Below are 21,726 nucleotides of genomic sequence, written 5' to 3'. Positions count from 1 at the left end.
TTTCCGTAAGATGCTATTCGAACAAGGTAAATTAAAGGTTCTTCTACATGACTCTTTATATGAGCTTATCTGCTACATTAGATTAGGCACCTCTCGGTAACAAGATCCCAAACTATCAACAGAAGTTCTATATTTCCACTCTGTGAGTACTTACCCCATCTGAAACGATAACCTTAGCCAGCTCCTGACCCAGCGACGTCTCCCAGCACATGCTGGTCAAATTGCGTTGCACCTGCTGTATATCTAGCTTCACCTCAAACATTTTCTTCTCGAATATCTCCATCGGTGTCAATGAAGGTGTGGTCGGTGTGGCAGTTGCATCCAGATCTGTGATTGTAACCTCTTCCTCAGGGTAAGTATCACAAATGGTGCGCACGCAAGTCTCGAAATTATCTTCATCGAATTCATTAGTGTCATAATTGACGGTAGCCGACTCGTCAATGATATCGTCTTCGGCTAAGAAGAATGCAGTAGTGCTGCCGTCAGATTCCGTTGTAGTTGTTGGCGATGGGGTAGTGGTTGTAGTCGTTGTCGTTGCTGCAGCCGTTGTGGTAGGCGGCAACTTTGTAGTCGTCGGCTCAACGGTCGATGTGGAGCTGGTGAAATAAGCCAGCACTTCACCCAGTAATTTCGTATTGACATGTAGCGTCGGTAAGGACTCATTTTGTGGCGCCTGCGATGCGGACTCCACTTGTGGTTGTTGCTGTTGAGCTCCCGGCGTACTTTCCTCTACCGTGTAAGCGGTGGTAGTCGCAGCACTGCTGTCGGTGTAGGCTTCGTTGTCACGGTCACTTTGTCTGCGTCTTTCATTCAACTGACGACTGTAACGACCCGGCGGCGGACGCTGTGTTGCCTCGTACAAAGCCGACAGTAAGGCTTGCCGAGGCTTACGTTGCAAAGCTCGTAGATTTTTGCCATTTCTAGCACGACGCACATTTTCGGTTGTGCCACTCGTGCCACTAAGCGTTGTCTCCGTTGCGCTCGCCACTTCTTGGGAGTCGCTAAGCTCCAGCGGCATACCAACGAAATAATCCATGTAGTCGAAGAAACTATCACTACCCGGCGCTGTTGTTGTTGTGGACGTGGACTGTGGCAATGTGGATGCATCCGTCGTTTCGGTTTGTGTTGTGGTGCTCTCCGTATAATCCGTTATTGTGGTCGATGTTGCATCGGTAGCTGGCGTAGTGGCTGCTGCTGTTATTGTTGTTGCTGCTGCGGTTATCGCATTGAACTGTGCCGTGCTCCACTCTTCTTGTTGTTGCGGCGTTAACGTTGTTGTATCGATATCTGTTGTGACAGGTGGCATTGTGGTGGGCAGCGTCGTCCATACATTCGTCGTGTCCGACTCTGTGTTGGTGGTGATGTGTGGCAACATGGTAGAGGTGCTTAGATTGAGTAGCAGTAATGTTGTTGCTGTTGTGAAATTCCGATTGTTGATACGTGTTGGTTTTGAGCATTTCATTGTGATATTGCGGCATCGCAGTCGTGTGACCAAGCCGTAAAGTGTTGTTGTGGCAGCTGTGGTCGTGGTTACCAGATTGGTGGTACTCAGATTGAGATGCGCCAGCGCTATGGCTATTGCGGTACTATTCGTGTTGTTGCTTTTGTAGCCATCCATCACTATTGTTAAATTATTCATGGCGTAGGTTGAGTTATCGTAGCGCTCCTTGAGCGTCTGCAAGGGTCCCTCCTTGCTGTCGATGTTGTAGATGAAGGAAAACATCAGCGAATACAAGTTGAGCATGTTGAGTATCATGATGCTGTTAGGGAGGAGAAGAACATTAGTGAGAGAAATCGTAATTAGAGGAATTTTATTAATCTTAAAGAAGGCTTTCTCGATAAATTTAATCTCCTTTTTAGACCACACGGGAAAGCACATTTTATTAAATAAAATGGATTGGAAAAATATTTATATCAAACTGCCTTCCTTTAAGGATAAGAACGAGTATATTTTATTAGAAAAGTCTCGTCGCGTAGTGCAAGAACCAACCAATGGTTATTCAAGAATACCAGAGTTGAAGGTTCAATTTTTAAATATAAATTGTATTGATGAATATCGAAAAATCTTCAGATTTACAATTCTTAATACAAAATCGACTAAAATTAACAAACAAATTGAAGAAGCAAAGGATTATGGTTATTATAGTGATCTTCATACTAGTTCCTTGTACCTGACGTACTTGAGCTATCATCAGACTCAATGTGTTCTGAAACCTCTACTGTATTTCTTAACTTTTTCACTCCCAGTTTGGAACTTTAAAAGCCATAGATTTCCATCCTGCCTCAGCCAGCTGAAGGTTGTTCATTGGCAAAGAAAATATTCTAACATTTCAACATCCTCCGCTCATGACCTGTATTCCACTGTACCAAGTTTCCGAAGGAGAGATCTAAGAGGAAAGTGCCTTGTGATAACGCTTATCATGTCATCAAATTTCTAATTTCTTAAAATTGGGAACCTTTTGGTTTGCTCACTCTATCCACACCACCTCAAAGTACTTTTGTGGCATGCTTTGTGCTGGTAGTGTTCCAAGACCAAATCTGTTCCTCTGCCATCTATTGTTTCAATCAAGTATTTGATGAAGGTATTTTAAATGATAATGATGACGACATTGATCGTTTCGAAATCGTATGGATTAAGGGGCGACACCAGGTTTATATCAGGATACTATTTGGAACACCAAAACAAGCTTTAACAGTAACAAAGTTGAAAGTTTTCTGCTTACTTCTCTTATCGTAAGATCTACATATATGATCGAAATGAGCAAGGACTATTATGCGAAGGAGTACTATTCCTATAAGATTTTTGCTGCAAAGCCGATGAGTTAGAAAAAGGGGGTACTCTACTTCACTCACGTCGCAGTGAGAACGAGTTAGATCTTCGTTGTCATCTTATGTTCTAGCGTTGAACCTATGACCTCGTGTACGCTTAGCATGCGTTGGTCGACGACTAGTTCCTGTGGAATTGCGAAATCTTTCTGGCCTCGAGTACGGAGTTCTTACTGGACATTTTCCAACGGATATTCATATTGTAAGATCCAATGAAGATGCTCCAGCTTTAAAAGTATTTGATGCAGTATCCACCGCGGGAAGCATACTAAGAGGAACATTTCCAGTTCGTTGGAAAGATCAGGTGGAGAAGGACCTGGCCAGCTGGAATCTTCAATTGGCGCCAAACAGCGAAGAGGAAGAAGACACGTTGTTGTTAAATGGGGGTTTATCCGGTAAGAGGTGTCCAAGCCAATAAAGAAGAAGAAAAAGGATAAAAATTCAGGCTTACGAAAATTGCCAAAGCCACTTGCTCCTCCATTGTCTAACTTCTCGGCAGTTATAACTTCGGCGAACCGGGAGACATAGTCGACCTCATAAGTCGTCTAAACAAATTTATGATCTACTGAAAGCGCTTTGTCGATTTATGAAAGTCTTTATGACAAATTTAGAGTTTTATTTTTACTACAATGGACCGGTGAAATAAGCTGTTTCTGTGAGATTTCTGTTAGAATCGATCATTTAACCTAACCTAACCTAACCTACCTCGATAATATGTTTCGATTTTAAGAATGCCATACAGTACGAAAGAATTGGGAATGATAGACTATGGTAGATAATCGGATTTCTTGTGGAACCTGGTAATCACAAAGCCAATCCAGTCGAGAGGTAAATATTTAAGGGAAAAGCTTTGGAAACTTTAAAAATATTCAATCCTAACCTAACATTTGTATGCAATTAGTTCCCTAAAAAATTCAATATTCCAAAAATCACGTGATGCATTCACAATCTCTGTGCTTTAAATAAAAATAACCGTTACCGTACCGTGCCAATTGCAAGCGCAACTGCTGCCGCGGATGCCAATTTTCGAATAATCCCAATGCGTCGAATATCATCGGCATGAAGAACGCCAGCAGCGTGATGGTGATGTTAACCGCATTGCGACTCAGTAAATTGCCATTACGCGCCAATTGCTCCGAGCTGTGCGAAAAGTAACGAAAGAGCAAAATCAATGCGAAAGCCGTCACAGGCAGACAAAGTATTGAAAAATTCAATTTGTAATAAAAAATCGCACGCGTGTTGCATACGAAGAACATAAAAGATACGCCAGAGAAAAATCAATGCCGCTACACATAACGGCATTCGTACGCATAACGATACTCACTGATTAACCAACTCGACGACAGTGTAAGCGGAGGCAGCCAATAAGCCCATCACAACCAGATTCACCAAAATGCGCTGCAGGATTATGCGCCAACTGCGATGTCACGCCGAAAACGGAAAGTAAACAAAAAAGAAGGAGAAAGAGAAGTGGCAAACATTAAAGCATAAGTTGAAGTTAAAAATGACGGCATTTAAAACTGAAAGCGCACACTCGCCGATAACTAATTAATTAAGTTTGAGGCTCACTTGCGATTATCCTTCTTCTTTTCGGCTTCTTCGAGCAAAACCTCCTTGAAGCCGACCACCACCGAGGCGATTCGGTTGTGCGCTGTTTCGGCGTGGCCTGAAATGTAAATAATTGAAGGAAGTCAGTGTAATATATGCGTTAACAAAAGGAACTATTGAAGTGAATAGTGAATTATTGAAGGTGTTGTGGTATATATGTATGACATTGTATGTGTATATATTTATTTATTTTACTTAAACCTGAAAGGAGGCAAATTCATTGTTTTTATTGAGCTTACCAATCATGAAATCCCAACCGGTGAAAAGTTTCCAAGTAAAAGTGCATTCGTCATCTTTGAGAGAGAGTTTAGAGTTTCGAGAGTTTTCGGCCATTCTGTGCAATAGTAAAATACAATTTGAATTAAAACAGTAATTATTTCCAAAAAATAATAGTTCTCCAATTACTTAATGTATACACTTTTTAAATAAATTAATTTTTATTGAAAATTATTAGAAAAAAGGAACATTCGATTGGGGTTTTAATAATATTTCCAAATTTTGGGTTAACCACAGGAGGTTGTTAAGACGTCTGACAGGTCATACACTTGAGTGCTTCAAAAAAAATTTTTTTTAATTTTTTCCAACCCTTACCCCCTCAAAAATTAGTGATTGACTAAAAAAAAACCTCCCTCAAGCCAGGTGCTGTAGCTTAACTCTAAGGGTCGCTATTTTTTGTTTTAGGTTCTCATTCATTTAACATAGGAAAATCGTTTTTTCATTCAAACTAAAATTTCACCAACTAATTTTCATTTCTCAAAAATAACCATCACATATTCAGAGGTTGGCTTTTCAAACATTAGAAATTCCCGCGACAAAATTATTATTCTCAGAAACTTTTTTTATTTTTATTGAAAAAATTCCAAATTTCAAATCACTATATTTTATCTAACTGAGATAATCAAACTTTTGTTTTTGAGATGAAAAACGTTTTATAAAAACATCATCGAATCGAAAACTTTTTATTATTTCTAATACTCTCAGTTGGTTGGTATAATATAGACAAGTAAGAGTGCAGTCTCTTTAGGCTGAATTAGCGCTAAATGCGGTATTTTGATACAATAGTCGTAAGATCTTTAAATATTGCTACATTTTTCCATTGTTCAATATCGGGGCTCTGATAGCTGGACACTCGCAGAGAAAGTATATAGCCATTCGCTTACTTGCTTCGAGTTTGTATCTGCGGCTAAAATAGGTGTTGTTGTGGACCATTCACATTTTAAACGCGTGTTTTCTTATGGTAGTTGTCAGTCTGTATATACTTTTTCATAGTTTTTGTAGTATTATTTTGGCCATATCTTTTTCCCTATCTTGTATTTAGTTGTAGATTTCTGTTCTGAAATACTTGTTCAAATTGGATTTTAGCTCTCTCTCCGCCTCATACTCGTCTTGAGAGGTTGCTGACTTGGCTAGCTCGTCTAGTTTTTTGTTGCCGGAAATGGTTCTATGACCGGGAACGCAAATTATGGACAAGTGGAGTTGACCTGCCATTGAGCTTAAAGCCTTGCTCAATTTGTTTGCCAAGCTCAAGTTTATCTTTGGTGATGACCAGGTTAGCAATGTCCTCTGGCTATTTGTGTATATGGTAAATGACTGTATTCTTCCAAGTTATTTCGTAGAACTCCATATGCTTTCTCTATGCTTCGTCCTTCTGCTTAAAAGATGCTAGTTAAGTTAGGTAAACGAATGGGCAGAGATAAATCAAGTTCCTCGTAGTATTTCTATATCCCTACTTAGCAGTCCATTTTAAATTCGTCATTATAGATAGAGTATAGATATAGAGATAGTATATAGATATTATAGCATTCTCCTACCCTACAAAACCTCTTCTCCATTCACGTCTAGATGGAATTCTCACCTGCAAGTCACTATTGAAATTCATCCCTAGGAGGATATAGTCTGATCCAGTTAGATTTGTTTAGAGCTAGTTTAGAACATAACTTTTGTTATACTCTCCATATACTCCTTTATGCCTAATACTTTTGCTTAAAAGATGCTAGCTGAGTTTACTACCTAAATGAGTTTGATATATGATATATCAAGATACGTGGAGTATACCTAGGTTCCTAATTGGCAGTCCATTTCGGACCCGTCGTTATAAATGGATATATTATTCTTTTTCCCTACAAAATCTCTTCTCCACTCACGTCTAGTGGTATTCTCACTTGGATGAATTCAATAATGAAATTCATCATTAGGAGGATAAAGTCTGATGCCATTAGTGCAACCATTGAGTGCAAATCCATTAGAATTATTATTTTAAAATTCTTCGAAAGGTGTAGAGAAGGAATATTTTTCATGAAGACATTTTCCTACTTCTGTGGGACTACAACTTAGAAATTGCTCTTCATACTATGGTTGGGCTAATGCCTATTGCATTCACCAGTTCAAATGGGCGTAGCAGTAATGTGATCCTTAATATAAAAATAGTTTTTTAGAAGTACCTACACAGAATTTTACCTCTATTAAATATTTACTATACATTTTCTGTTTTTATAACTAGTGGCATTTGTTTCAAGACTGGTCTTCTTACTCCATAAGGGACAGGGGCGGAACCAGAGTTGAATTTTGAGAGACTACATAATTTTGTACTTGCAACTCAAAGTCTTTTTCTTCGCAAATCGTCACTTATTATGGAATAAATGTACAACTTTTCTCTTTTGGGGGAGGAACTCTCCTTAGTTATTATATAGTACGAGTAACAGATGTGTAGATTGAACAGTTTGTGAACAAAATTTGTTTTTAAATCAAGACACTAAAACTTTGTTGATTTTTTCCACAAAATCAGGGAACCAGGCTTGCAAATAATGCAAAAATTATTTACATTTCATAATTCCAATTTAAATCTTAATTAAAAATAATTTCCAAAATTAATTTTTATACCCCAAAAAAAAAGATTATATCGAATTAAAAAAAAAATATGAATTTTATATTATTTTGCGCTTGCGTACTTTAATATACATTTGGCTGGCTATCGTAAAAGGAAAGCTTATTTTTAAAATTTTATCTCGTATGACTCTACTGAAATTGAATGGACTAAATGAGTAGTAATAGTCACACTTAAATTAATTTACTTTAAACAAACGTATTATACAAGCCAATCAATTCAATATCTCCTCTTGAAAATATATCGATTGACTCTCAATAAACACAAGAGTAATTGTCGTAGGTTACGCATACGCCGTGGCGTTAACTTCTCCAGTCAATTGCATTAGTTATGCGCTACTACAAAGCAAGAGATAATAATAAATATAAGCTAAAGAGAAATCATAAAATATATTAGCTGGTCAGTAAACAGCATACTTATGCAAGCAAGCACAGTACACGCCCACATATAAGATAACAGCAACAATAAAAGATATAAAATGGTGTTTGCCTCAACAAGCAAGTCAGCAGCAGAGTAATACACGCGTTTGCAGCAAAAATGCTTAATAAATAAAATTCTGTGTGCCAAAGTGGCAATAAAAGCGAGCTCTCAATAACGGCGCTGTGGACTCATGCTGGACACGTAGCACACACACATACGCGGGTAACAGTTGAGGAGTTTGGGAGGTGTTGATATGGTGTCAATTTATGTGGCTGCTGGGAGTTTGTTAGTGTGGGAATACGAGTACGAGTAGTAAAACAAAAAACAACAAAAAAAATTAATTTCGGTTGTGCCGGAGCTATAATGGCCTACACAAAATAAAAAAGTTTTTCTTTAAAAGCTTGATTTTGTTCGGACAGTTTGTATGGCAGCTGTAAGCTACATATAGTAGCCTGTTCTGAGTAATTTCTTCCGAGTTTGTAGCGCCGTTCTAGATAAAAATCTACGGCAAATTTCGTAAAGATATCCTTCCGTATCAAATTTTTTTCTATATAAGGACTTGACTTTAACTGGTCAGTTTATATGGCAGCTATGCTCTATAGTGGCCCGATTTCGGTGGTTTCCACAAATGAGTAGCTTCTTATGGAGAAATGGATGTGTGCAAAATTTCATTTCGATAACTGAGAGACTGAGCTCGTCACGCTGATTACTTATAACTATATTCCTTTAATGGACGTTAACGGGGGCTAGATGCTTCATGTTAAACTTAATATACGCCATTCAGGGTATAAAAATCTTTTCTTCTTCGAGTATCGGTGCTAAATTACGAAATAAACATAATTCCCGACGACATATTTGTGTTAATGCGTGCCTACTTTCTGTTGAATTGCAAGGTTATTGGCGCATGTAGTGCGGACTCAAAATATATCTGTATAATTATGTGTGTGAAGGCCGCACACAAACAATTTGCTAACAAATTCATGGATATCTCCTAATAAACCAGCATATATCTGAAGACATAAATGATGGCACAGTCATGTGGGCTCGTTAATGCCTCGCGCGTGACCATTAAATTCTGATAATAAATTTTTGCCAACGTTTTTGTTTCATTGTGGCTTGTAGTTGCATGTATTGGTTTGTGTAAAATGTGTGGTTTGGTGGAAGTCCAAAAGTTTTGACCATAGGTCATAAATAATCGTCCTAATCTCACATTGCGCGATTTTAATAAAGACGTCATTTATTGTCCTGGCTGGTGTAGAAAAGTGTCTAATAATTTAATTAGTTGCCATAATTGACAATTACTGTGTTGAGTTCGCAAAATTAATTGAAAGATAATGTTTGCTCAAATCTGTATATGTTGTGATATGATTATTGATGTTTAAGGCTTTTTCTCACTCAATGTGAAGAGCTTGAAATGCAAGTGACCTTAATTAAACCTAACAAAATGCAGAAGTGGGTCAAATGATTAAAGTTTTTATTCATAGAATTAGGTAAATAGAATACTCGTCTTGAGCTGGCTGATATTGCGCTCAAGTCAAGTCACGGAGTGTTTCACCTCTTTATCCACTAATAGCAAGCTACTTTGTTTTCCGATCTGTTTAAGTACCGGCTCTCAACAAAAACGCTCGAAACAGCTAAGCTGATAAACTTTCTAAAAAAGGCAACTTCATCAGATTGGGAACGAATCGATACACTGTTGTGCTGTTACGCTCAACCATTGGATCTATTGAACTACCGCCTGGTATGCGCTGGTCAACAACCAGAACTTGTTGCCACAGCCTTCAGGCTCAGTGTGGAATGAAAAAAGAAGACCTTACTTTCTTTTACCAAGGTGTATGTCGCCGCAATTATAAGTGTTCTGATAGAACACTGCTCGGTAGTCTCACATGTAGTGCGGCTATATTTCTTGTCGGATAAAAATTGCCAGTGCTGTGGGGTGGATGGCGAGGTGAAATTATGTAGGCACTTTTTTCTCAACACTACAACTGTTTCCAGACTTTTTTCACCTTTGCCAAACCTGGCGTAGGTCATGAGATTTATGTTCAGCCGCCTTTTGTAGCGTACTACAAGACGCTTCGTAGATCTATAAGAATCTGGTGATTTATAGCTTGGCGTTTTGGGTATCACAAAGAACCTGCGTTTCCAGTTATTAAAGTGGGATGCTGTGTTATCTTTGGTGCCAGGTTTAGTTCTGAGCCATAACCTAACCTAACCTATTAAAATATAAATAAGTCTTTGAAATAAGTTCAAATGCAATTGAAGCGTCCTTTATGAGCGCGATAAAACACTATGTAAGTGAATAATTTCACTTTACATTTTAATTCAAACTTCATTTTTAAAAATTAACTAGAGAAATTTTTTCTTGAAAATTTACATATGTATATATTAAGCATATGTATGTAAATAACTTAAGCATACTTCACATTTGATTTACTTACTTCCTTAAGGTGGCCACAAAACTGTAGATATAAACAACAACAGCCGTTAGAAAGTATGCCATAGGCAATTTATAACCCAAAGTGCTCGCACCGGAAATATTCGAGTAATAACTGCAAAAGGACACCGAACAAATGAAGATAAGTTTGATTAAGTGGATCAGCTTAATAAATGGCTTAAGGTTATTATATAAACACATTAAATAAATGTAGGTATATATATATGTGATATATAAATACATTTGCCTGTGTATAAATAAAAAAAATGTTATTTTTCACATTTGCATATTTACCCATAAAACATCGGTGAGTACTTGATGTAACCTTCAAATTCCCAAAATGTAAAGAAATTGCCAGCGACTTTATACTCGTGCTCCGTCATACGCTTACGCGGATCCGTTTCGTCCTTTTTTGTTGCAAAATACTGTTGAGATGCAATAAAGCGAATTTGCACGTTGATAAATGGTAGACGCGAGCAACGGTTGATGACGAGGACGATGATGATGGGTGGATGATGATAAGTAAGTAGGTATGTATGTGTATGATAAGCGCCAGGCGGCAGGTATGATGATGTGAAAATTTGACATTGACGAAATGATTGAAATTATTCAGCGCTACACTCACCTCGGGACCGATGACAAACGCCACCAACGGTATGGCTATCATGGTGTTCACCCACATAAGCCAGCGCAGGAAGGTGAAATGTGATGCGACGCCGGAGCCGAAATGCGATTCAATCTCCTTGATGCGCAACTCCCAGGGGATCAGCACGGTGAGAAAGCTAACGGTTTCGCGTTTCCAATGTAACCAGCGCTACGGCGCGGAAGGTAAACGATGCCATTGAAATGTGAAGATGTGTAATGTGAAACGAGTGATAAATAATTGGAAATTATTTTCAAAAAAATAAGTAAATAAAATAAAATAAAATAACAAGAAAAAACGTTAACTTGGGGTGCAACGAATAATACCCTTAACAAATAAGAAATTTTTTGCATATAAGGACGAAATTTTGATCGTTCAGTTTGTATGGCAGCTATATGCTATAGTCATCCGATTTGGACAAAATATTAAAAGATTGTAGGTTTTATTTGGATAATAATTTTTTCTGAATTTCGTGAAGATATTTCTTCAAATAAGAGAGCTTTTCATATAATGATGTGATTTTGATCGTTCAGTTTGTATGGCAGCTATATGCTATAATAGTCCGATCTAAACAACACAGTTAATAAATTGTAGGGTTGTAGGGGATAATTGTTTGTGCCAAATTTTGTGTAGATATCTCATCAAATAGGAAAGTTTTTCATATAAAGACGAAATTTTAATCGTTCAGATTGTATGGCAGCTATATGCTATAGTAGTCTGATCTCAATAAAATGTTTAGCAGTTGTAGGGTTGTTTTAAATAATTATTCTTCCCCAATTTCTTGAAGATAACTCATCAAATAGGAACGTTTTCCATATAAGGACGTGCTTCTAAACGATCAGTTTGTATGGCAGCTATATGCTATAGCGGTCTGATCTGGATAAAATATTCTGAGATTTTAGATTTTCTTTGGACAAAAATTCGTGCCAAATTTCCTGAAGATATCCCATCCAATAGGAAAGTTTTTTACACAAGGTTCTGATTCTGATCGTTCAGTTTGTATGGTAGCTATATGCTATAGTGATCCGATTTGGACAAAATATTCAGAGATTCTAGGGTTTCTTTAAGTAATATATTTTGCAAAATTTCTTGAACATATCTCATTAAATAAGAAAGTTTTCCATATAAGGGCGTGATTTTGATCGTTCAGTTTATATGGCAGCTATATGCTATAGCGGTCCGATCTGGATAAAATATTCAGAGATTATAGGCTTGCTTTGAGTAAAATTTCGTGCCGAATTTCGTGAAGATATTTCTTCAAATAAGAGAGCTTTTCATATAAGGACGTGATTTTGATCGTTCAGTTTGTATGGTAGCTATACGCTATAATGGTCCGATACTGGCGCTTTCGACAAATAAGCAGCTGCTTGACGAAAAAAGAACGTGTGCAAAATTTCAGATAAATATCTAGGCTCTAAAGCAATTCGGGTATATGCTATAAATATATGGACAAACTTTTATAGGGTCTCCGTCGTTTCCTTCTTGGCAGGGTTAATATATGCTGATCAGGGTATAGTAAATTAAAACAGCACCCATATGAATATATGTTGATATATCTGCGAGTATATTTATTTCTTTTAGTCTATATGTATGTATGTTTGCCATATATGTGAAGCATAAAAAAAGCCACTTCTTAACTAACACATTTTAATGTACTTAAAGCACACGTGTAACTGTAATTTTATTTCACACACACATTCAACAACCCACAATAATCTCATATTTATTTCTTTGCATTTTGCTTCCGTTTGGTAACAGCTTTGAAGCCCGTTAAGTTGGGAAAAATATTAAATTCTCCCAGCACAAGTCTCACTTGGAGACCCACCACTCACACATACTCATATAGATGTGTATGTATATTAAATTTATTGACGTATTGCCATTGAAAAGCGTGCTTATGGCGCAAATTGCAGTGACGTTGATTGACACGTCGGGGTGCCGTGCGCCAAAGCGCTTAACCTCACTTTCAATTTGCAGCGCAAGGCAGCGAGCGCAAGCAATCACAGCGCCAAAGATGGTTTGTCAACACACCGAAACAACAACAACAACAGCAATAAATGTGCATAAAAACAATAAAAAATACAGGATGCATAAAAATAATAAAAACAGTTGCCATTAACTGCCGTTAAAATTTTGTGGTGCAAATTAAAGTGCAACGCTTGTCGGTGGCGTAAAACCGCAAACGGTCGTGTTGCTACAACTCCCCTGAGTGCCGCAATATAGCGTCCACAATCTGCCATCGTGTTGTGTTTTCTCATTTGTGCTATAAACAGGTGTGTAAATAAGCAGGTGTAGGCATACAGTCATGGACATAGAATTGGAAGAGGTGTAAGAAGTTGCATGGGAGTTCAAGTATAAAGGACGAAATGGGATCATAAATTTCGTAAGGATGCAGCCAACTTATATACGTTCTGCTTTTCGTAGACAGCCATTCAAGCTTTGGTGCCTGATGGGTTCCAAGTATTTTGTAGCTGGTCTGTGATATAGCTGAGCATATACAGATTCCTTTTTAGCTCATGCTCTCCAAATGTCTCGTTAAATTAGCTGTAATTCTGTAAATACTTCTCCTGGACCTATTTAGTAGGTCCTTGATTCTATCCTTATCATATTGATCCACATCTGCTTCGTTATGTTGCAGTTGATTATTGATTTCCATCTGCACTGCGCTATTCGCTGATAGTGAGTATTTAGATCTCTTTTGATCATTCCCAGCGAACATAGTGTTAACTCCGCTTCCGGCTCATCTAAAGAGGCTCCTAGTTTGACCCACTCATCCGCTTTTTCATAACCGAAAATGCTTATGTGGCCGGGAACCCCAATTAAGGGCAGGTGGAGTTAGCTTGCCAGTAAGCTTAAAGCCTTCCTGCCTTTATTTACTACACTAGAATTATTTAGTTTCGTTGATAGCGCCAGCAGCTATTGGATTAAGTTGGTAGCCAGATAGAGAGAGAGAGAGGTGTCCAGTTCAAAAGAACCTACTACGTGGTCTATTTCGGCCCATCAGTATAGATAGATGTTGTACCATCCACCTCTAATAAACCTCTTCCCTATTGACGTCTAAAGATAACCTTACCCAAAAGTGATATTGGAAATCTAACCTTGGTATAAAATAGTGTGATTTACTTAAGTTCAGTGGAATCAGGTGACGCTATGTCTATAATAATTTCTGTTCGATCCTCAAAATCCCTCTTTTATTATAGCAGAACTTGCAGCTACTTTCCGAGTAAAGACGTCTATTGGCAGTTGATGTACGATCATCTTAAGCGCATTGGTTGGACCTGACCGTAAGAAGATTCGTTTTAAAACAGATCTCTTCAGTTATGGCTATTAAAGCAAGACTTCTGTTCCTCTGTAATGTGTATGGCGGTGGTCCGATAAGTATTCTGCATCTCCACCGGATGGTGTCACTATCACAAGAAAAAAATATCTTTATTTAAGCACATTCCCGTAGGATTGAATAAGTAGTAGAACTCCAGAGGCAGTTACTGTCAAAATTTCCGCTGAATCGGGTTCGTAAGTATGTTTTGTAAACGCCAGTGTCCGCGGATTTAAAAAAAAGGTAGGAGCATCGTATTGGTCGGTGATAAAATTCTTTAATGGAAGTGAAATACCACTGTGTCATCAAAGAGTTTCAGCGCGCCAGCCTATTCTAGGTTTAGGGTACAGTGCACGATTTTCTCTTGACAGAACGTCGGTTGAAGTTACGCCAACTAGTTGAGACAGGCTTTTGGCATGAGAACGCTTTCTGTATAATGGGTGTCGCGTTTGGTCAATCCCAACAAGAACTGAAACTGGCAGACTCCTTCACAGAAATGATGCTATTTTGGTACAATCCGAAGGTGTTATTACGCCGTTTCATGACCGTCAAAGAAGCATAGATTTGAAAGAGTGAAAATCACTTGATAAATTGTCCATGATGATAAGGCAGACCGTCCTATGGTTCGAAAAGATGATGACTACTGTTTTTTTCAATTTGGAAGATGCGATCGATACCGAAAACTACTCGGGTAAAGACAAATTTGATTATTGGATCGATTCGGCATTTGGCCAAGAAACTTATGCTGTATCACCGTAACAACGCATCGCCTCACATTTCCGTTATCGATCCGCACAATTTGGTCCAATTAGGCAACGAACGCCTGCTATTCCAGCATATTACCACATTTGGTTCCGGATCACTTCTTTCTTTTTTCCAAACTTGAAAAAAGTTACTCGCCGAACAAAACTCGAGTCGTATGAGGATGTCTTCGTCGCTACGGAGGCTTACCTTGATCTAAGAAGTTGAAACATCTATGAGCTGAGTATATTCTACTAGATCCCAAGTTCTTATTGGACCGTTTTCGTTACTATATTGATAAATATTGTCCTCGAATAGATATTTTAAATGACGGCGCTCCAATTAGAGTTGTCATCAGATATTGACTAGTCAAAAATATTGGGTTCTTAGATGTTTAGTCCAAATGCATATGCCTTTAAAGTCTTCAAAACCCTGGCTTTTTATCGAATTTTACCAGCTATCCAAGTCTCTGTTATTAAACAAGTTTTACGTGCTTCCATTTTAGCACCCGCCACTGTATATGCGTTATAAGTACAGGTTATGTGCTCCCTTACGCCTTTACCTATTTGTCGCACTTGTTGTCAATGCCGTGAAGCATGCAACGTCGCCCGGTCATGTCGTGCCAACTCCACTGCATTTATGATGACTTGAAAAACTTTAAGCGCTTTTGTGGCCGAGTTGATGCCACAAGTATGCGTGCAACTTGCAGCTCGCTGCAGACGGAAGTGAGTGTGTCAGCAGTGGCAGCCACCGACAGGGTGTAAATGTATGCGTGCACCTTTTAATATTTAAAGGCTTATATAACAGCTTAAATACGCTGATATGAGTGAATGTGTGTGTGTGCTCCAACGAAATTTTAATATTGTGCGGCAAGTTGTAGCAGCTTGAGGCAAATTGCTACATTGTGACAATAGCAAAGAGAGTTGAGTCAGTCATAATTTCCGTTGAAGGTGGCAAGTGAGTGGGGTGCGGCGCCCTTTAACCACAACATGCCGCATGCCACATGTGGCACGTGACATACTTAAGGCGTCAGAGCGGGCACTTTACAACGCTACCGTCTGCGCGCCAACAAAGCTAGCGGATATTCAAATTCTCACACAAACACACACACACGCGTGCGCACGTGCCACTTACAACGTTGCATATGCTAACAAGCATGCTTATGTAAACATTAGCGGCTGCAAATACCAAAGCGGATAAATCAAAAGCGAAAACATAATAAAAGTGCAAAAATGTGGCATAACTGTATGTCCCACAGCGCGTTCGCCCAGCCAAAGCGCCGGATGTGTTGATTGTGTTTGTGTGTGTGCAAGTGCAATAATAGCATTTATGTGTGTGTGCGTGTGCTATAAATGTGTTTGTAGACTGGAAGCACTTACCGCTGCTATTAAAATTTTAAAGCGCGCCCACAAATCTTTCGTGCTGCGCGACATGGCGAACCGCTCCTGCAGCGCTCCCTCGTGCCGCGCCACATATGTCTTGGCCTTCGTTGCACCAATCGATGTATTTGTGTGCGAACAACGGCGTTTATGAAAAGTGGAAAAGTGAAAAGTTAAATTGTTTGTTTTGCTCTTCAAATTATTTGTTTGTCTGTTTGGTATGCTCAAGTCAGCGCTAATCATTTGAGCCGGAAGTGAGTTGACATTTCGATTGGGAGCAACTTGTTAACTATATATTGACGTTTTGTGGCGAATTAATGGAATTCGATGTGGAGTTTAACTGATTGAAAGCTTTGTCATTTAAATATTTTTTAATCTTACCTTATTTTATTGATCAGGGGACTTCAGGAGAGGAACAACCCTAGCACTTTTTCACTCGCGTGGAAAGTACCGCTCCTAGACGCCCTTATTATAAAAGGCCTCCAGCTATTCTGGAATAAAGTTCCACAAGCTTTTGCTCATTTCTCCGCTTAAGTTATCAGGATCTGGAGACGACTTACACCCAACCGGGCAAAAGGCGTACCCCAAATCTCCGTCATTTTATGTAGGCACAGGTACCTCTTGTGCTTGAGCTATCTATACCTCCGACCTGGGAAAGAACGCACGTAGCAGAACCTCCGGACACTTTTTCCAACGGTAGCAGAGTGTCATCGACGCGAAGAGAGGTGATATTACGACCGCGGCAGATCCATAGATCTGACCTCAGGGGTCATTCCTAATCTCTCTAACAAAACTCCTCCAATCATTTTATTTAGTTTTAAGCAATATATGCATATACTCCTTCATCGCACAACTAAATTCATACCTAAGCTGGGACAGCATGTCAGAATTGGACCGTCGGACGCGTTGAAACTTTCGCCACAATCGCCTGACAGTCCTCCTTTTCGACGTTACCTCACGCGTCCACCACTTGATTTTCCTAACCATGAAACTTCCACACTTCCTAAGAACCCGATCATTTACCCCCAAACTACCTCGTAACGACGAGCAATTTGCTCGTCTACCCCAGGCGTTATTCAGCGCCCTTAAAATGCTAGGCATTTACAGTACCAATTGGCAGTGTGAAATGGACACACCAACCACCTTTGTTAGGGTTCGAGGCCTATCTAAAACCTCTGCCGCACTTTGGGTCCGGCACCCGGTTGCAAGGTGACTCCACATTCATCTGAGAAAGTGTCAGTTCTTCCCGCATTTGGGTTTTAACCACAACTAACACCATACTCCAGGTGGTCAGTCCACATGTGCAGGTTGGAGCGAACTCCAATGGCTCCTGTTCACCGTGGTACCACACACAGTTAAGGCTTCGTACTGATGTCATAGCCGGGACTATTACCAGTTGAGCTTCCATACAGCTCTGGACTTCGACTCAGCTCTTACTCCTGATGATAAACTACATTTTACATTCGAAAAATGAATCTTTAAGAATAGAAAATGTCTAACCTCAAAAGTCATAACTAAATGTTTCCGAGTTCTTGCTTACTTTTCAAGTTGCTACCTTCCTTTTAGCTGTCCTAATCCGTTTGCTTGTGTTTATATTTCATGGCCCTTTTTATTTCCTTTCGCAAAACGTTTTTCCATTAGCAACACTTTTCGGCTCACAGATTGCAGCTGCTGAGTGACTGAGTGACTCCAAACAGAGAAGTGTATGTGTAATACACCGATACCGATGTATGTACTTAATCACTCACCTGTCGTACTAATTTTAGCTTTTTTCGCATTGGCCATGGCTGTAATTTCACCGATTGTATAACCTCTTTGTGCAAACGAATATTTTCGAAGATTTGCTCTTGTGTTGACTCCTGATTTGTGCCTTCATCTGTGTTGTTTGTGATGCGGATTTTGCGTGATTTTGTTGTTTGTTTATGATTTTTGTGTGTTTATTTTGTGGTCCATTTTTGTTGTTTGGTATTTTTTGTGGGCCATTTTTGTTGGTGTTTTCGTTGTTGTTTTTATTGGTATTTGCGTTTTTATGTTTTCATCATTTGTTGCGTTTTGTTTGTGAAAGAGTAGAGGAAAAAGGAAAATAAGTACGCAAAAAATGGAGTTATGTACATACATACAAATATGTTTAGGTAAATGCGTGTTTACTTTTGGCTTACAATTTGTTTGTATGTAATACACATATCAGTTTGAGTACATATAAGTGGATTTGTATAAAAAATATTAAAAAACTTTTCCTAAAAATCGAAAATAAGCGAAATTTTGAGGTAGAAAGTAGAAAACAAATATGTATAGGGTGATTCATATGAAACATTTTTTAATCGATTCCGACCATAACCAAAAAAAGTTTAGTTCTTTTATCGAACGTCATGTAGGCATAGCTGCGTACACCCAGGATATAGGCATTGGTAAAAAAATATTTGGAGCTACTAGAATCAGACTGAATATAAAAGGAAGCTCGATATATGGGTGAGTTAAAGTAGAGATCGAGCATTCATCTGCCAATCGCGGACAAATCCCAACAAAATCGAACCATTTCGAAGGCAGTTGGATATGCTGATGAAAAGTAGATTACTTATGACAACGATAAACAACGTTGGTCGTGGTTGAATCACGGTGAGGCAACGCAAATGGTTCAAGAAATTTTACTTTGTGCTTGGTTTGGTTGGCAGAGAATCATCAGCGCCACTACCGCCAAACTCTTAATTCGAACCAGCGCTGCTACTAATTAGAACCTATGAAGTAAACTATTGTCCATAATGACTTGCCAGAAGCTCCCGGATCTTCGCTGGGAGGACTTAATGCAAGCTTCCTATCGTTCAAACCAGGCACGAAGTGTTAACTAGCTATTCACTGTGGCAAACGATTTTTCTATTGTAAAATTGGCCTCAACATTTCTGAAAATCGACTATCCTGGTTTCTTTCCAATAAGGGGACGAGGGTTTCTCTGAGAGAAGTGTTATGAAATCAACTTCAAAATGGCAACAAATTATCAAAGATAGTGGTTCATTTTTTTTTACTAAAACGGATCAGTCTAACTATGATAAATGAATTCTTGAACGCAAAAATAATGGATCTCTTCTACTATACTATACTACTATGTATATATGAATGAAATTATCAGTCTAGAAATGCACTAAAGAAAACAAATTTTTTTTTGTGATATTTATAAAAAGAAAATACTTATTTATGAACCACCCTGTACATATATAGCCAGTATCATATAAAATTGTGGTCTAAAAAATGCTCTAAAATAACAAAATTAAAGTTTTTGTAAAATTTATAAAAAAAACCAAGCATATTATGAACCACCCTGTCTACATCCCATATCAAGTGTATATTGTACTTTCATATGCTCGTATGTTACTCGAAAAAATCAGCAAAAAGCCCAAGTCATTATACCCGAAACCGATGATATATGTGCTGTGTTGAGCCAATGAAATAAAAAAAATAAACAAAAACAAAAAAGTGGAGAAAATCCATAAAAAAATACAAATCAAATTAGAAAAAGTCACGTACAGCAGAATAAATTCGCTGCTCAGCTTTGATTAGTTACATTCGTGCGTCGCCAAAGCCAAATGTCACAAACAAATGGGTCACGTTGGGGAGCTGGTCCCAAGTGAACGCACACATGCACACACACACACACACGTGAACGCACGCACGCATTTATGACATTTGACAACTTCCAGGCGATGTAACAAAGGATCAAATCGAAAGATTGAAAGATTTGTTTGTTTGCTGGCCTAATTTTCGGCTTATCTTGCGTGTTTACTGCTGCTGCGGCGTCGACAACTACAAATGAGCTTGTAATACGCTTGTGGTCGTAAAGCAGCGAACACATGCCACACATGAGCTTTATGGCGGGCACTCGATTTACAGATGTTCGTACAAACAAAACACACAAGAAACTTCACTAAAAAAAAAAGAAAAAAAGAACTAAAAGGAAATAAAGCGCACGCCAACTACCGTTAACTTGCCTGAACTCGATGTGTAGACGCTGGAGCGTCTACGCTCCACGGTGTCCATCAAATGATCCATTGGACTGGAAGCTCTGCGCGAATAACGACTGCCCCGCTTGCCCCTGTAGCCGCGTACGCTGGCGCGCCGTTGTATTATCGCCGTTACAGACACCGAATAGTCTTCGTCATCGTCTAACTCGTCGTCGCTTTGCTGATTGGTGTTGTTGTTGTTGTTATTGTTATCGTTGGCACTGGCAGCTGCGCTGTAAGCTTCGCACAATTGACCTTGAGGTGATGAATCTGCAAGAAGTGTAGAACAAAGTAGAGTAGCGAGTTCATGATAGTAATGTGCAACAAAAACAACTACAACAGAAAATGGGAGAAAAGACAAAATGGTCATTCTAAGTAGTTATCAAAAGCACATACACATACACACAGTAGCTCACTGAGCAAGCGAGTCGTAAAAAGCCGTAAAAGTGAACGGCACATTTGTCACGGCGAGCGGACACGGCGTATACGTGATTTAATATGTTTCACGTTGCTGCTGTGCTAGTGAGCGCAAAAATTAATAGAATTGAAAAATAAAAATCTTCACTTCGGCTGCATTGAAGCTTATTCAGGTATATTTTCTTAAAGCATAAAAGGGTATACAATTTTTAGTATTTAAATTGTGATCGGTCAGCATGATTTTATTCGTTCTATTTATATTGCCGCTATATGCTGTATTGGTTCGATCTAGACAATATCTTCAGAAATTGTACTGTTGTCTTGAAAAATACTTCATACAAAATTTCATGAAGATATCTTGTCAAATAAATAAGTTTGCCATATAAAGTCTAAATTTTATTCGATCATCTTGTATGGCAGCTATGTGATATTGAGGTCCGATTTAAACCATTTCTTCAGAGGTTGTTTAGTTATCTTGGTCAATAATGGGCACCAAATCTTGTGAAGATATCTTGTCAAATAAAAAAGTTTTCCTCACAGGGACTTGATTTTGATCGGCCAGTTTGTATGGCAGCTATATGCTATAGTGGTGCGATCTGTACAAATTCTTCGTAAATTGTATAGTTGCTTTCAACAATAATCCATATTAAATTTCGTGAATATATCTTGTCAAATACAAAAGTTTTCCCTACAGAGACTTTATTTCGATCAATCAGTTAATATGGCAGCTACATGTTATAGTTGCCCGATATCGGCATTTCTGACAAATAAACAGCGTCTTGAGGATAAAAGGTTCTGTGAAAGATTTCAGATCGATATCTCAAACACTGAGAACAAATTCATGTATATACTTCTGGACTGAAAGGCAGACTGATATTGCTATATCGACACAGCTCGTCAAGCTGTTCATTTATGTATGTAGTACGTACTCCATAGGATTTTCGACGTTTCTTTTTGGGTGTTAGAAACTTCGTAGCAAACTTGAAATACTTTGTTCCAGGTATAATTATTTTCTGAAATAAATACAAATGCTTCTATTCGCTAGTGAGTAACAGCCGAACATCAT

General features: G+C 38.6%; 1 protein-coding gene across 1 annotated transcript in view; it reads right to left on the bottom strand.

Moving 5' to 3' along the window:
* LOC105230122 (transmembrane channel-like protein) overlaps window positions 1–21,726 on the bottom strand; it is a 58,013-nt gene that overhangs the window by 6,967 nt on the left and 29,320 nt on the right. Inside the window, exons 4-14 of the mRNA XM_049457691.1 lie at window positions 20,232–20,513; window positions 18,000–18,127; window positions 16,252–16,356; window positions 10,798–10,986; window positions 10,467–10,597; window positions 10,177–10,287; window positions 4,674–4,768; window positions 4,396–4,492; window positions 4,151–4,243; window positions 3,811–3,966; window positions 155–1,760 (exon numbers count right to left, since the gene is read on the bottom strand). Of these exons, the coding sequence (XP_049313648.1) occupies window positions 155–1,760; window positions 3,811–3,966; window positions 4,151–4,243; window positions 4,396–4,492; window positions 4,674–4,768; window positions 10,177–10,287; window positions 10,467–10,597; window positions 10,798–10,986; window positions 16,252–16,356; window positions 18,000–18,127; window positions 20,232–20,513 (2,993 nt within the window). The remainder of the gene's footprint in view (window positions 1–154; window positions 1,761–3,810; window positions 3,967–4,150; window positions 4,244–4,395; window positions 4,493–4,673; window positions 4,769–10,176; window positions 10,288–10,466; window positions 10,598–10,797; window positions 10,987–16,251; window positions 16,357–17,999; window positions 18,128–20,231; window positions 20,514–21,726) is intronic.

This window comes from Bactrocera dorsalis, chromosome 5, assembly GCF_023373825.1.
Source record: "Bactrocera dorsalis isolate Fly_Bdor chromosome 5, ASM2337382v1, whole genome shotgun sequence".
In the NCBI taxonomy this organism is placed as follows: domain Eukaryota; kingdom Metazoa; phylum Arthropoda; class Insecta; order Diptera; family Tephritidae; genus Bactrocera; species Bactrocera dorsalis.
The sequence above is the reverse complement of the archived record's forward strand: the minus strand, read 5'-3'. Positions and strand labels throughout refer to the sequence as shown.